This window comes from Mixophyes fleayi, chromosome 4, assembly GCF_038048845.1.
Source record: "Mixophyes fleayi isolate aMixFle1 chromosome 4, aMixFle1.hap1, whole genome shotgun sequence".
Classification (NCBI taxonomy): Eukaryota; Metazoa; Chordata; class Amphibia; order Anura; family Limnodynastidae; genus Mixophyes; species Mixophyes fleayi.
In genome coordinates this window covers 11,951,121-11,967,887 of record NC_134405.1, presented here as the reverse complement: position 1 = coordinate 11,967,887, position 16,767 = coordinate 11,951,121, and the positions used below count along the sequence as shown (strand labels likewise).

Genomic DNA, 16,767 nt, shown 5'->3' with positions numbered 1-16,767 from the left:
TGGGCACAAATTGCATTCTTTCTTTAAACATGTAAATTACAGCCAACTTGCATACAGACTTAAATGAGGCATAGAGCCTCCAGCCGCAGCACAGAAGCAGTTGCAATATACATGGATAACAGCCAGCAGATTGCCACTGGAAACTTACTGCAATATGCATACAGTCTGAAAGTAACATGTGTGTCTTCAGAGTCCCAGAACCTTGGAGCAGCAATGATATTGAGAGCCCTAAATTTGAAGCTAATCCTCTGCCAGAGCACAGCACCGGGAACAAAACAATGCCAAAGTTGAACTTCAGAAGAGAGGCAGACAGGAAACATTTTCAGCAAAAGCAAGATCAGGAGTCAGTTAAGTAATTCATGGAATTCATAGAATTCCAGTGCAATGTTGTCAAATGGGAAAAACCAGAGCAATGTTCATTAGTGAGCAAGCGATGGTTACGGATAGCTAGGTCAGCATGCAGGCAGGGATCTCACAGTGGGGAAAGCTGGGTCAGGTGCCCAGAGAAGCAGTCACATGTATGTAAAATACACAGATCTGTTAGACTCATTAATCTGGTAATAATCTGGTAAGGCAACTTTGCACTGTATGGATCTTATAGCCACAGATATGTACTCCAGCACCTGCAGGACCTCACTACTCATCAAGACACGTAGACTTTCTTAACTCTAGACACAATAATAATCATGGCAGTGTAAAATATACCCAATATATGTATAACACCTGAAAGTATATCTTCTATGACGTCAGGGCTACTGACAAAATATTTTACTATGGAACTTTCCATTCTTACCTAAACACGAAATCTGCCTGGTCAATTTCAGCGCCACAGAAACTGTTTTTTAAAATACCTGCATTACCGACCACTGCACAGCTTCTGATGGGCTTCTGGAAGGGGGAACTCTGTAATCATAGAAATTGATAAAGAGAGAAGTTATAGAGAGAGAGATATAAATAGTGAGAGAGAGAAGGGGGTGAGGGAGGTAGAAGGTCGGAGGTTGGAAGGGATAGAGAGAGTAAGGAGAGAGAGAGAGAGAGAGAGATGGAGACAGGTAGGGATAGGGCAAAATTAAGAGGAATAGAGTGAGAATGATGTAGGGATAAAGAGAGAAGGAGATAGACACAGAGGGATTGATGAGAAAGAGGAAGGCAGATAGAAGATAAGAGATAGAGCAGGAGAAAGGGAGAGAAAGGGAGAAATAGAGAAAAGAGAAAAAGAGAATGAGAGGGGACAGAGGTTTTTTTTTTTATATATATATATATATATATATATATATATATATATATATATATATAGGACAGACAGAAAGGGATGATGTGAGGAAGGGAGGGTTAGAAATAGATAGAGTAAATGGAGAAGGGATAAATAAAAAAGGGAGAGAGGTAGAGAATAGAGGAGAGAAAGAACCAGGGAGAGAGGAAGAAAAGGAGAGAAAGAAATAAAGAGAGAGAAAGAAGGAGAGAGGTAAGAGAGAGGGAAATTAGAGAGGTTAGATAGACATGTAGAGGATGGAACAGAGAGAGAGAAAGAGGAATACATTGAGGGAGAGAAAGATAGGGATATGGAGAAATATGAAGAGGAACACAGACAGAGAGAGAGAGAGAGAGCGAGAGAGAGGGGATAGATAGATATTGAGCATGGAAGTGAGAGAGACAGAGGGATGGAATGAGGGAGAGAAAGATAGAGATAGGGAGAAATATGGAGAGAAAGAGTTGGAGAGAGATGTGTAAGATGAATAGAGAGAGACAATGGTGAAGAGATAGCTAAAGTCTTTGAACTTTTATGGTCACTTTACAGTAATTACAAAACTTAGAAAAACATTTAGCAGAGGGAAATATTGTAAAAAATAAAATTATCCTTAGTACACTGACAGTATTCAGAATAGACATTCATATAAACACTTTCTAATATACATGAAAATAATAACCCGTATGCATGATAGATTTATTAGGATAAATCATCTCACGAATCATGTTTTTGCATCTTAGATCCATAATTTTTTTCTCAGCGCTGAAGTTTACAGTAATTACCCTTGTGAAAGCAGGGGTTAGTAAACTCCTCAAAATTCCAGGAAACAACTGTTGGTGTAACTTGTGTACATGGTGACACCCAGCATTATATCACTGCTGAGGGGAATATTTAGACCTCTTGTGGTTCATCTACTGTTAAGGTCGGATTGGTCCCTTTATTGGTGCATGATGCTATAATAGGGAGATATTTTGCCAATTTTTAGAAACTACGGGAATTCCGTGTGGTCTCAGTTGTGAATGGTGTAGAGCCATTTAACTGCAATGGTGGTCCGCTGGCAGCAGGGTGTCTTGTGAATTTCCAGTCAATTCTGTTTACTAGGTCAATAGCGAATGATAAGGGTCAAAATGAGGACTTGGGCCAGGGGTGCATAAAGAAGTGTCGGAATATTGTTCCTCCTGTCCCGAGTGCCAGTATCATGCTGCCGGACCCAATTTCAGAAGCCCATTAGTGCCCATGACTATTATAGAGGTTCTGTTTGACAGGATAACCATGGATTTTGCTCGGCCCTTGTTAAAGTCTGCTCGGGGGCATAAGTTTATCCTAGTGATAATGGATTATGATACCCGGTGTGCCAAGGCAATCCATCTGTGCAATATCTCAGACAAAACGATAGCTAAAGAGCTAGTGCATATTTTTAGCAGAGAGGTAAAACCTAAAGAAATCCTGACTGACCTAGAATCACTTTATGTCTAAAATCATGACGGAAACGTGCACATTTTTTTAAGGTCGCTCACCTCAGGGCATCAGTTTATCCATCCCCAGACTGATGGGTTAGCAGAAAGGTTAAACAAAACCTTAAAAAGCATGCTAAAAAACGGTTGTAGATAAAGATAGAAATAATTTGAGATACTTTTATTGCCATATTTATTACTGGCCATTAGAGAAGTTCCTCAGTCCTCTACAGGGTTTTCTCCATTTGATTTGATTTATGGGAGACACCGCAGAGTGCTGCTGGATGTGGCCAAAGAGACATGGGAGGAACAACCCGATCCTTATAAAAGTGTTATTGAGCATGTATCTCAGATGCAGGATAGGATTGCTGCCATGGCACCAATTGTCAAGGAGCACATGGAACAGGCCCAACAAGCCCAACTAAGTGGAACACCTGTGTACATACATTTGCCCATGGGGACAGAGTTTATATTTTGGTACCCACGATAGAAAGCAAGTATTTGGCTAAGTGGCAGGGTCCGTTTGAGATCAGGGAGAAATTGAATGAGGTTAACTATAAAGTGTACCAGCCGGGGAAAAGGAAGCCCGAAAAAATTTACCATGTTAACTTAATAAAAAAAATGGAAAGATAGGTTCACCATGTTAGCTGAACCTGGTCCACCAATAACCCAACTCCATTTGGTTCCAGATGTAAAAGTGTGAGAGACAATGTCAGCTGCTCAAAAGAGCAAGACTATAGAGTTCCTCAAAAGAGATAGGAATATTTTTTCAGAACTTCCTGGCCGAACGATCATAATAAAGCATGATATTGTCATAAAACCAGGGGTCAAGGTCTACCTAAAACTATATAGAATACCTGAAGTACAGAGAGAGGCTATTTCCAAGGATGTTGAAAATTTGTTAGAGCTCAGTGTTACAGAAGAGTTCAACAGTGAGTGGTTCTGTAACGACTTTTGTAAACTGAACACAGTTTCCAAGTTTGATGCATACCCCATGCTCGATGTGGATAAGTAGATAGAAAGGATAGGAACAAACAGATACCTCACCACTCTGGATCTGAGTAAAGGTTATTGGCAGGTACGATTGACTGACAGTGCAAAAGAAAAAACAGTCTTCTCTGTTCCAGAAGGGCTCTATCTGTATAGGGTGTTGCCCTTTGCATTACATGGAGCCCTCAGCAACCTTTCAGCGTGCAATAGATAAAATTTTGAAGCCCCACAGATAGTATGCAGCTGTATATCTGGAGGCGGGCAGGGTGTTTTGGGAAAGCATTGATGGAATACAGTAAGAGTGTGGTCACGTAATTGTGACTTACTCCTTTTAGGAAGTGTAACTTTTATGGACACTGTGCGCTGGTACGATGATATACAATGATGATCATGTTTATCAGCAGCACTATCTCGACTCATCTGATTGGCTGATTTTGTCTTAGTATCGCGGCTATGTTATATCAAACCATGGCCATCTATTACTTAATTGACATATTTATATGGACAAAGGAAGGAAATAATATTCTTTTTTGACTTTTAAATAAGAAAGAAAGAAAGAAAGAAAGAAAGAAAGAAAGAAAGAAAGAAAGAAATGTGGAAGTCAAATAATTGGCTGAAGTAGGTTAATTTGATTAATATTGTTTTAATGCAATCACACGGCTGAACAACACACACTTACATTCATACTTACATTTTGTAAATAGTACACATTTATTAAAGTTCCAATCCACATTCATATATTAGTTAATGTATTTGAGATTATTTGTACATAGATAATACTACAGTAAAGGTAACTATGGTTCAGGTCTACATAAATGTGTGGAGTTTGTTCTCATATTAATCTATATTTTACCAGCTGAAATCTGGAGTCAATAGGAAAGTGATTGCATATTGCCATTGCAAGTTATGAATGGTATGACATTAATACTCAAAAAGACAATTTGTTTAAGGGTCAGTTTAAACTGGTTATTCGGCAGGAAGACACATACACAATGGTTGGAGTGAGCTTCCCCCCCCCCCCCCCCCGTTGGGAGAAGAAACAATTGAACTGACCTATGACCAGCAATTTACTGGAACACCTTTAACCATGGACAAATGAAGAGCTCTGTTATTTGTGACATCATCACTCTTTATGTTAACTCAAACAGTATATAAGAAAGCCCTGGGCCAGTATTAAATCAATCTTTTCCTGACTGCAGGCTGCAAGACTGAATATGGACCTGGGCCCAGGGAAGGCTGGCATAATGTATTCAGATATATTTTCCTGTATATTGTCATACCTTTTATGCATCATCATGGCTTGCTGTTATCCTGCTATCTTCTGCTATTAAATCTCTTTGTGCTTTGGAACCACATCGGACAAGTGTTTTTTGAAACAGTTAACCTGCGAGGTCCCGACATTGGCGCTTTAAATGAACAGTTACCTAGGTTGCACTGTTCAGTGACACGGAACTCAAGTGCCAGAGAGGTCTCTGGTCGGAATTAGTGGCTGTCAGCATCTTCCACCCCTGGGAAATCTGCAGCGTCACTTTGTAGGTATGTCTGTGTATATTGATGTGGTTTTTTTGGCTAATCAATGTTTCTTTGTAGGTATCATCGTTGTCGGGGTTGTGGTAATCGTTTTTAATATTACCACCGGGTGGTACGGTGGTTAGCATTGCTGAATCACATGGAGTCGTAAGTTCAATTGCTACCAGGGCCCTATCTGTGTGAAATTTGTATGTTCTCCCCATGTTTGTGTGGGTTTCTTCTGGGTGCTTTGGTGTTCTCTCACACGCCAAAATAATACTGATTGGTTAATTGGATTCTGACAAAATGGATCCTTGTGTGTGTGTGTGTGTGTGTGTGTGTGTGTGTGTTTGTGTGTGTTTGTAGTAGAGAATATAGATTATAAGCTCCAGTGAGATGACTACATATTCTCTGTACAGTGCAACATATTATGATTGGAGCTATATAAATAAACAATAATAATAATTTACTCTCTGTTCTTTAGTTCTCTTTCAAGGTTCCTTTTGAAATGCAAAATATGCAGGAACATGGAACATTTAATTCTGCACAAATTAGCCTAATTGTCCGTTTTTCGTATAACAATGAGCACACCCACATTCCAGTCTTTTGGACTGGTCTACTCTACTTTTTCAACTTTAGATATTCAGGTAGATATGTATATGGTGAAATTAGTAAAAACATCACTACAAAGTCCATCCTTCTACCATTTAAGGACCAATTCTTTCATTAATTTCAACTCCTCTATGTTTCTCACAAATTACTGCTCGATTAAGTCAAACTTATATCTTAAATGATTCATGAGACAAATGGGACTTCAGAACTGTAGTTGATACGTTAGTTTCTAACATGGATTTGAAAGTTTTTATTACATTTAGAGTAATGGTCTTTCCTGTGTAACATGTACTTGGAAGTTTCAAAAGGTGTCCTATAGAAAATAAGGCAGACATCTGGTTTCCACCACCCCTGAGGATGTATAATAGATAATTTTTCTGTGGACACCTGGAAACCAGGGAGCGCCCCTATAAATGATTCTTCTCCACCTGTTCAAGCTCACCTAATTATCCCATGCATCAAAACAAAATCTTGTCTTTGCTCGTGAGCATGAAATTCAACAAATGAGTGCACCTAGCTGGTAACGCACCTGAGCCACCCAGCTCTACCTTCAGTACATGCAAAATGATGCCACCCGCAGACATTGACATTTTTATGTGCAAACTCTTTATGGGTCATGTAAAATCAGGTGTAATCACACAAACATGAGCGCCTGATGCCCCAAAACATCATTTGTGCTGCAGATTCATAGTTTGCACTTTCGGAAAGTACCTGTCTCTGTAATAATTATTCTCGTATTCATTATATACACAGGTATCACATACTATCTCCACTGTGCATTGTCATATCTCACTCATCCAACCTAGAATCCTTTAGCTGAGCTGATACTTACCAGTACTTTTTCCTTAATTGGATATCACCTTTCAGGCATCACTGCTTCCCTAATTGTCTTACTTCTGTAGTGATTTGTAATGTACAATATACACAAAAGATCTATATATTAATATCATAAGTATGACTTTTATGAGTGTTTTGATTCTATGATGCTTTTGTCTGAGCAGGGCACATCATATACCAAATGGTCAGTAGATATACAGAAAAATATTGGCGTTGTAATTGGTTGCCTTTTACAACTATGCATTACTATTGACCTTTGGAATATGTGACAGTTGGCAATACACCTGTGCACCAGCTGGTTGCTCTGGAAACTGTGACAGTTAGTGAACTCTCCCTGTGCACCTGCTGGGTGACCTGGAACATGTGACCTGCTGTGTGGTCTGGAAACTGTAACAGTTATTTACAGCCCTGCTGGGTGACCTGGAATATGTGTCCTGTTGGGTGTTCTGGAAACTGTGACGGTTATTTGCAGGCACATATATATCAGTGCGTCTTGCGGGGACCATGTGCAACAATGCAACTTCGATGGAAAATCTTCCACATATATTGTATGTATAAAGAAATTCTTTAGTTCCTTTAATATAGTGATTGACAATATAGTTATTTATTCATAATACTCTAAGGTTAAATTTTCTACATGTAATGTAGTGTATAAAAAAGTGATTGAATTCTGCTAATAAAGTAATTAATCATTACATTTCAGTTTAATTTAAGGCAGTTACCGCTGGGTTTCTCTAGTTCCAATACATTACTATAATATAAAACTCTACATTATATTAAATAATAAGTTGGCTAAATGGACTTTGTTTTATACAGAAGAGTGTTTGACCCCACAGTCTTCCCTCATTAGTTTGATTGGATCCTTATATAACCTTGTGCTCCTTCCACTATTTAACTCACATCTCTGAAATACTGAACGTTCTTTGGATTGTTACCCACTTCAAACAGACAAGCAGGGCATGAATCTTGATAACAGAGAAGCAGGGCATGCATATTGATAACAAAAGGGTACTTTGATCCTAATCAAACACACCTTGAAATACAGAGCGAAGCAATAGATGCAGGTTTTCCACAGAAACTTACCATTGGGAACAGTTTATAAAGACTCTCTGTGACAATTTGTTTTCTTCTTTGCCCGTCATAGCGAAAGACGTGCCCAACTGGGCTATTCTCCTGAGTCACAATCATTGCATAGGATGCATTGCAACACTTTTTTAGCTTTGACCTGGAGATTAAAATAGACATAAGTTAACAGCTGGTACATGCAGCATGTAAAATACTCCATTACAGGGTTATAATCAATGGAGGAGGTAGGTGATCAAGGCTATAGTATAATAGTCAGGTCATGACTATGCATTTCTCAAACACTGATGGTGCTTCTTCTATTAGTACTTCCGGCTCCCTGTCTTCGTCAGCACCTGGTGTATCAAATCCACACATGAAGGTAGTTACTGAACATAAAACTAATTTTCACCGGCAGTGCCAACTTATCCTAATGGAGGTCATTTGGGAAATGTAAAACGTTATGTCATGTATCTCAATTTCTGCAAATGCTCTAAGATTTCCTTTAAAGAACATGGCATTGTAGAGGGAGATAGCATTGATAGATTGTAAGCTTGCGAGCAGGGTTCTCTTACCTCTCTGTCTGTATGTCTTACCCAGTATTGTTTTATTAATGTTTGTTCCCAATTGTAAAAAGCGCTACAGAATTTGCTGGCGCTATATAAATAAATGATGATGTTGATGATGATGATGATAGAGGTGCACCAGGTTATAAAGACCAAGGTGCGAGGTTAGTTTTACAGAGCAGCAGAAAAGCAAGACTTAATTTTATGGTGCTTGATTATTGAAATGAGAATAAAGGGCTCATATTTCTAGTTGCTAATTGCTGTTGCGGTGAGTCACATCGCTATTTTCATTCCACTTAAAGACATGAACTTTGTAGAAGTTCAGAACTGGTGGTCTCCAGGTGTTCTCTTTTCATGGGGTCCAATGCTGCAGCCCCATATTATGATAGCATTATTATACTGGAGAAATGTATTTCTAGGTACACACTGATCAATGGAACAAAAAGCTTCACACATCAATCAGATTCTAGTTTATTAATTTAGTACATTCTATAAAATGAAAGATAGAATCTGATTGGTTGCTATAGGCAACATCTCCACTTTTTCAAAGTTTAGTAAATATACCCCCTGATGTCCACTCATTAATAATTGGCCACATATGTAGCTAAATTGAACAGTATGTTTATCAGAAAAACTTTTTGTTAACAAAATAGGTGGTTCTAATATGGTAGACGGTCAATGTGATAGTTCTATTTTACACAGTGAATCTGGAAATGTTTCCAACTCTCCGCTTGTGGAGTTTAAAGTGAAAAGGGGTCTCACAAAGGGTGGAGATTATGACTTAATCTTCATGTGCCCTTAGGTGCATTTTCCATATAAAATGTAAGTTCAGTAAAGTGGGAGCACGGAGGAGCAAGTCATCAAAGCATCTTAGACATCTATCCATTTATGCCTTAGACATATAAGATAGTAAAGATTGTAGTAAACATATGTGTACGCTAGATTTAAATTTGTATGTATTGTATGACATGTGGAACTCAAAATACAGCCGTAGAGATGTAAGTTTATTGTTCATTTATACAAAAGTCAAAATTTTACATTTCATTCTAAATAAAGGGCATGATTTGCTAAGGAAAGTAAAGCAAAAAAAGGAGTAACTTTGCACTTGGGCAAGACCATGTTGCATTGGAGGGTAGGTACATTTAAAATGTGGGGACAGATTTATAGTTGGGGTAGGGCATGTCCTAGATCAACTTTAAATTTCAGTGTAAAAATAATTCAATCAAGTATTTGGGTACTACATGAAAAAAACAACCAGTAATTTACTTTTGTACAAAATAATAAACTAATTTGCACCCCTTGCATTTGTCTAGGAGCAAATTTACTTATTTTGTTTGTTTTACTTTCCTTTTTTTTGTGTAATTTGCTTTTAATAAATCTTCAAAATTAGTACAAACATGAAATTCATGTAACAGGTAAGGCATGTTTCAAACTTACAGTCACAGATAAGATTCATCATCTAAGCCACAGTAAAATATTTTTTTACGAATATACAATACAGAACAATTATATAAAGATGTAATGACATAGACATAAAAGAAGATGAAGAAAAGTTAAAGAGAAGGGAGGTAAGAGTGGATAGGGGAGGGTGGTAACTCCTCTAGGTGTATAAAGCCCAGATAAAAGAGATAGTGTCCACAGGGTGTACATGTAACGTGACCTCTCGCATAAGCATCTATCAACATTCAGATCTCAACTGAGAATAGTTAACCCGAGTCGATATGATTAAATTCAAGCTATCGTAGCCATATTGCCGCGTATTGAGTGACCTTCTTTTGGCTGGAGAAGTATATGTCTTCCATTAGCCGATAAAGGTCAATCCGTCTGAACCACTCCCATATGTCAGGGGGTACAGGAGACCACCAGTGGACTGGAACAAATGGTAAGGCAACATTACATAGATGCCGAAGTAAGGATTTTTTGTATTGAGAAATTGGTATATTTGAGATACTAAATAACCAGAAGTCTGGTCTATTTGGGCCGAGATGCCTAAAATCTTCTCTGTAACAGTTTTCACCTTACTCCAAAATGTCGCTTTCACAGGGCAGGACCACCATATTTGGAACGTGGTTCCTGGTCCAGAACCACATCTCCAACACATTTTGCTAAGTCGAGAAGGGCATATGTACCAATTTGAGAGGATTTTGTATCGCGTCTCCCCCACAGAGAGGCTAGAAGAGCTCGCCATCGTGTATTGAAAAGCTTTTGCCCAAAATTGTTCAGAGGTTTCTCTCCTCACTTCTCTATCCCTAGTACTGGCATAAACAGGTAATTTGGAGTATAAGTTAACAATGAGTATTTGGTATATCTTGGAGTTGGTATGTTTGAGTTCGGTGGAGATGCAACACAACTCCTCAAAGCTGGTCAGACCCCTACTCGCGCCCTCCATAACATCTCTTGATTGTAAATAGTGTCTAATTTGCAGGTATGACCAAAACTCTGAAGCAGATAGGCCTAGTCTGCCCTGTAAGAGAGAGAAGGCATGTACTCGTCCATTAACCACCAGCTGGTCACTCCGAAGCGTCTTGTCTGTGTACCAAGTTCCAAAAGCTCCCGGTGTGAGTTCGGGTGTAAAGTCAGGATTGGCAGTCAGGGGAGCAAGAGGTGATAGTGGGGATGATATAAATTTTAGAGTTCGGAGTCTGGCCCAGCATTGAAGAGAGGGCCCAATTGTGAGATGTGAAGTGCGAGTTTGGGAAACCAGGGAAATATAATTGTGGAGACCCCCATTGCACATTCTTCAATATGAATCCACTGCTTAAAGGGTGTCATTTTAGTCCACTCCATCACCCTGTTTAGAAGTACCACCTGATAATATTTAGCAAAGTGAAGGAGTTGAAATCCCCCCTGAGTCTTCCGCCTATATAAAATGTCATGGCAAAACCTAGGTGACTTTCCAGCCCAAACAAATTTGCATACCAATCTTTGTAGATCTAAGAATAATCTGGGAGGAATATGTATTGGGAAGGTTTGGAAAAGGTATAAGATTTTTGGAAGAATATTTATTTTAATAATATTTATCCTCCTTAGTCATGAGAAGCCCCGAGAACACCAGCAGCCAAAGTCTGCTCGGAATTTGGGGATCAATGGGACAAAATTAATTTTGAATAAGATGGAGAGGTTTCCGATAGCAGCACCCCCAGGTATTTAATTTGAGAGGGATACCACGTAAAGGGGAATGAGCTTTTAAGACCTTCCACAACGAGCAGTGGGATGGAAAGATTCAGAGCCATATATTTTGTATAGTTGATTTTAAAATTGGACAGTGTCCCAAAACTTAAATTGGGTAGTGAGATTAAGGTATTGGTTATCGTCATCTGTGAAGAGAGCCAATTTGTGCTCTGTTGTCCCCACCCTCATCCCAGAAATATCAGTATTTTTTCTAATCGACCCGCCAAGTAGACAAAAATCAACGGGGACAATGGGCATCCATGACGTGTGTCATTGTAAATGGAAAATGGATCAGAAAGAGATGCATTAATTTTAATATGCGCACATTCTTATAGAGGGAAAGAATTCTATGAAGACAAATCGGACCCAGTCACATGTGCTTTTATGTGGTGCATCAAGTCAATAATCTTGGTAGTGTTGTCTTGTGCCTCACGGCCCGGGACAAAACCTACTTGGTCACTATGTATTAGGTCTGGTAGGAGGGTTTTCAGGTGGTTTGCCATCATTTTAGCAAAAATTTTTAGATCTACGTTTAATAGGAATATCGGACAATAACTGGAGCACAGGGAGGGGTCTTTTCCATCTTTAGGGATAATTGTAATGTGTGATGCGAGGAACTGTCAGGAGAAGCCTGACTTATCAGAAATCTTCTTTTAGTTCCTGTAGAGTGAACGGTCGGTCTAGCATCTCCCTATCCAGTTCTGAAAGTGTAGGGAAATTGCATCTCTTGAGATAAGCTCTATTATTATTTTATTATTATTAATTTTTATTTATAGGGCGCCACTAGGTGTCCGTAGCGCCGTACAGGGACAAACAAAATTACAATACGAGAAGATACAGCACAGTACAGTAAACAATAAGCACAGTAACTCCGTGAGCTCAAAGCACAGCTAGGGGCGGGGGAGGGGAGAGGGGAATGTCCGCATATGACGGATGTTCCCATTTTATAACTGAATCTAACAGAGGAGAACTCACTTTATTATATAGCCCAGAGTAGTAGGCATGGAACACTGTTGCTATGTCCCTAGTCAAGTGGTTCTCCCTTCCTTTTGTATCTTTTATTGACTGGATAAAAGAGGGCGCACGTTGGGATCTTAATGCCTGAGCTAACATTTTGCCAGGTTTGTTGCCCTATTTAAAGTATTTATATCTGCATCTGTCATGTGCCAATTTCGTTCTGTCATCTAGTAATTTATTAAGAGCAGTCCTAGCATCCGTCAATTCTCGTAACGTTCCCCCTGCCAGAGAGGATTTATGGGTAATTTCCAAATCTCTAATTTTAATTAGAAGTTTAACTTTTAGAACATTTTTTTATTTTTTGACCTTCGATCCTATTTGGATGACCTTTCCTCGTAATACACATTCATGAGACTCCCAGATGGTAACTTTACACATTTCAGTGGAATCATTATGAGTAATATAATCTTCTATAGCGGCATCTATTTGGTCTCTGCAGTAGGTGTCATACAAAAGGGATTTGTTAAGTCTCCATGTTCATTGTTTGGTGGTATTAAAAGGAATATGCATAATAAGGGACACTGGGGCGTGGTCTGACCAGATTATTTGGCCGATGTCTGTCTGTCGAATCAAGTGAAGGTGTCTTTGACTAAATAGAAGATAGTCTAGGCTGGAGTATGTTGTGTGGGGGTGTGAATAAAAGGTGTAGTCTTGGTCTAGGGGGTGTTTAAGACGCCAGGAGTCTACCAGCTGGAAGTCATGGAAAGTACGCCTTACCTTGCGATATATAATCTACCCGAATGTCTCAGCGCTCCCGCCGTAGTATCCAAAGTCGGATCCAGGGTCCAGCTCAGATCACCTCCAAACACCACCACACCTTCCAATCGTGGTTCGAGATGGTTCAGGGCTGCTGCTAGAAAGGATGCCTGGTTAATGTTTATACATAGACATTGATAAATATTGTTGTTGAAAGATCTTACATTTCACAAGTAAACCTCTGCCCTCGTCAAAGGAGTGGTGTGATAAATCCGAGACTTGTAGAGACTTAGATAGCAAAAGTGCGACACCCTTTGTTTTCCCTGCAGGATTATTATTATAAAAAGCATGAGGGTAATGTTTATTCCGCAAAAGGGGTGCTGAATCTAATTTGAAGTCAGTTTCTTCGATGAATACCACATCAGCCCGATCTGAATAGAATGAATGTATTGCCTGTGACCGTTTTTTAGGAATATATAAGCATTTGGCATTAATGGAGTATATTTTGAGGGGGTGCCCTGATGCAAAATGGTTTTCTGAAACATTATTAACTGGCCTCATTGCTTAGAGGGGGATCTGGGTAGAGTGTCTTCGTAAGACAGGAGGAGTTTGGTGGTGGCAGAGAAGAGAGAAGTAGGAAATAGAGTGAAGAGGAACATAATGAGTAATGCACAGGAATATAAGAATTGGATAGAAACATTTGACAAAGGAAAAACATGAAAACAAGTACAGCTCAGATATGGGAGGATATCACAATTCAGGTGAATGTTGTGGCTCCAATTCATTGAACGGTGACTGAGGTCGAGAAACAGTAATTCATTTCAGTGTGGATCACTAAATTCATGCATATTGTGCTCTGCATCCCTACTAAAGGTATTGATAATTGTCAAGTGACTTAAAATCATTGTCCAACGTGTAAATGAGCAAAGCCTTTCTTAACCTTTGAAGCTTGGGCATTATCATTACAAATTAACCACCTTGGGATAAAGTATTGAAATTAGGCATTAGCAATGGATAGTCTTTCCCCTCTAGGACCAAGACATTAAGAGACCACTGCGGGCATGCTCAGGTGAAAGGTGGTGGTCCACCTGACCGATCACACAGACCTCAATGTCCTGGAGACCACAGCATTGGCCTGTATTGATGAAAGTTGGTTCAAGGGGTTTGACATTAAAGCAAATCCACCCCTAACAGAACTTCTCAATGCCCCAGATATATTGTAAAGAACAATACATCTTTAAAATTATATTTTTTGGCTTATCCTAACTCAAAAAAATCCAGACATCAATAGCTGTCTTTTTTGATCAATGAAATCTAGTTTTAATTATCAATTGACAATTAAAATTCAAATAAAAACGTGAAATCATTGGCACTTAACTTGCAATATAGTCATCCTAGTGTTAAGTCAGACCATGGTGCTCAAGATTACCGATCATTTTCTGCCAAATCACTTTGAGATTTCAAAATGATGTTAACAGTCTATCCAACACACATCATTTTTTCTGGTTGATACAGTGATATAGACAAATTCCCCCAGCACACTGCTATAGCCAGCAACAGATCTGCTATTTCTACTGTAGATAAAAAAGCAAAAGTCTCAGTTGCACACATTTGCAAATGTATGTTGAAGCCACCCACCACTCCACGGTGCTTTTGCTAATAGGGTGGTCCTACTCTAAACAATGAGAGTCCCATATATTTGGGCCATACATATGTGTTTTTAAATTGAGAGCTAACTTACCAAAGAGGTACACCAGAAACCTCCAAATAGCAATCCAATGTCAGTACTCCCCCTCAGCTACTGACACCAACATGCCTCTCAGACAAATAAAGAACTGTAATGCAGGACCACAGCGGCGGACCAGGAGACTGGTAGAAAGCAGCGGGCAGTCAAAAACAATAGCCAAGGTCAAGGGTCACAAGCAAGCAGGGTAGTCAGATAACACGTCCAAGGTCGGGGTCACAGGCAAGGTTGCAGAGTCCGGGGTATAGGATAGAAGGGTCAGGGTCACAAGAAAACAGGCAGAGTCAAAATCCAAGCAAGGGGTCATACACGAGAAATGCAACAGAGTATCTACAGGACAGGTACAAGGGAACAGGAGCAGGTCAGCAACACTGGGACAGCAAAGCTATCACCGGCAGTGAGGCTTCAGACCTCACTGCCTTAAATACAATTAACAGCCAATCAGAGCCTCGCTCTGAAATCATCTACAGCCCCGCTTGATTAATAATTAAACCTAATTAGCCTACAGGCACCAAGAGCGAGCCGCGACGGCTGTGAGTACCGTCGCGGCTCATAACATTATCATAGTAAATGTACATTTTAATAACTTGGATGTTTCCGTGGATCAGTTATCTACACATGTGGGCGTTGACGCAGCAAAGAACATTATGATATTTTATGACTACTTTCAGTGGGTATAAAACTAATAAATGTTTATGATGACAGTACACATAAATCTTTAACGGCATGTTAATAAAAAAAACACCTCTATAATAGTACTATGAAGCTGATGCTTGACATCTGCTTGGTAGGTGTATCTAGAACCAAATCTACCCAATATAATTATGTTTGGGCATTTGATTGATAAAGATCAATGGTCCATGTGTGGTGGCAATGATCTGCCATGGTCGCATTTTGATCTAAAATATATAGGTGAGTTATATAGTAACAGAAAATTGTGACAAATTCCTTTTGCTAAAGATCTTGTTAAATTTTCCCTTAATAAATCTAAATCTGTTAAGAGATAAGAGTTACGTTTATGGGGCAAGTTTTGTCATCTGCTACTGTATGTAGTTTGCTTGGAGTACTTGTGATGGCTTTGATGGTGGTCCCAGGACTATATGCAGTGGTCAAAGGACGATTATGCTGGTATAAGTTTGTGTAAAGTGAGCAACGGGCAAGATATTTTGGTACTAGGCAGTTTTGGGCGGACATGTGACTGTACTATATACCGTCATGGCAGAACACTGGGGCAATTTCAATTTGCCCCTCATAATGTTATGTAAATAGATTATGCTATGGCTTGAAGAAATTTGCTGCCATGTTGCATGATTCCATATAACAAGGCCAACTGGTTTGGGACAACTGGGCTAACAGGAAATCAATTTTTCTGACATGAAATAATCCTAATATAATAAAGTGTGGTAGCTTCACCTGTATGATAAAATGTTTTTCCTACGTTGTAGTTCCTTTGCATTAATCTATACTCAATAATCTAAAACCGTGGATTGCTCAACAGTGACACGCAGCAGAGAATGGGAAATGTGGTTTCCCACTCACAGGAGAAGTAGATGAGCTGGGAAAATACGACATTCAGTCTTCATAGATGAAGCCCCCTGACTTATCTCTCACTGTCAGAGCTTCAGAATGAAACATTTATCTGGATGGAGAAGTAAAACACAGCAGCCTATTTCGTGAATGGGCAGATGAAAGGCGTAGTGAGATAGCACAATGCTAGTTGTCTAATGCTAGTGATGAAGTGGTGACAGTATGATGTGATTTATTGGATTAGGGTTAGTGTCCACTGGCTGCCTCAATCTAACCCCATTATCTAATCCCAGTCTCTGAGCCTGTAGCCAGTAACCATTGACCTCAATTTCG

At 39.4% G+C, this 16,767-nt stretch overlaps 1 protein-coding gene across 1 annotated transcript in view; it reads right to left on the bottom strand.

Moving 5' to 3' along the window:
* LOC142150402 (alpha-2,8-sialyltransferase 8E-like) overlaps positions 1 to 16,767 on the bottom strand; it is a 70,598-nt gene that overhangs the window by 8,289 nt on the left and 45,542 nt on the right. The window contains exons 3-4 of the mRNA XM_075205598.1: positions 7,735 to 7,876; positions 794 to 903 (exon numbers count right to left, since the gene is read on the bottom strand). Coding sequence (XP_075061699.1) covers positions 794 to 903; positions 7,735 to 7,876 — 252 coding nt within the window. The remainder of the gene's footprint in view (positions 1 to 793; positions 904 to 7,734; positions 7,877 to 16,767) is intronic.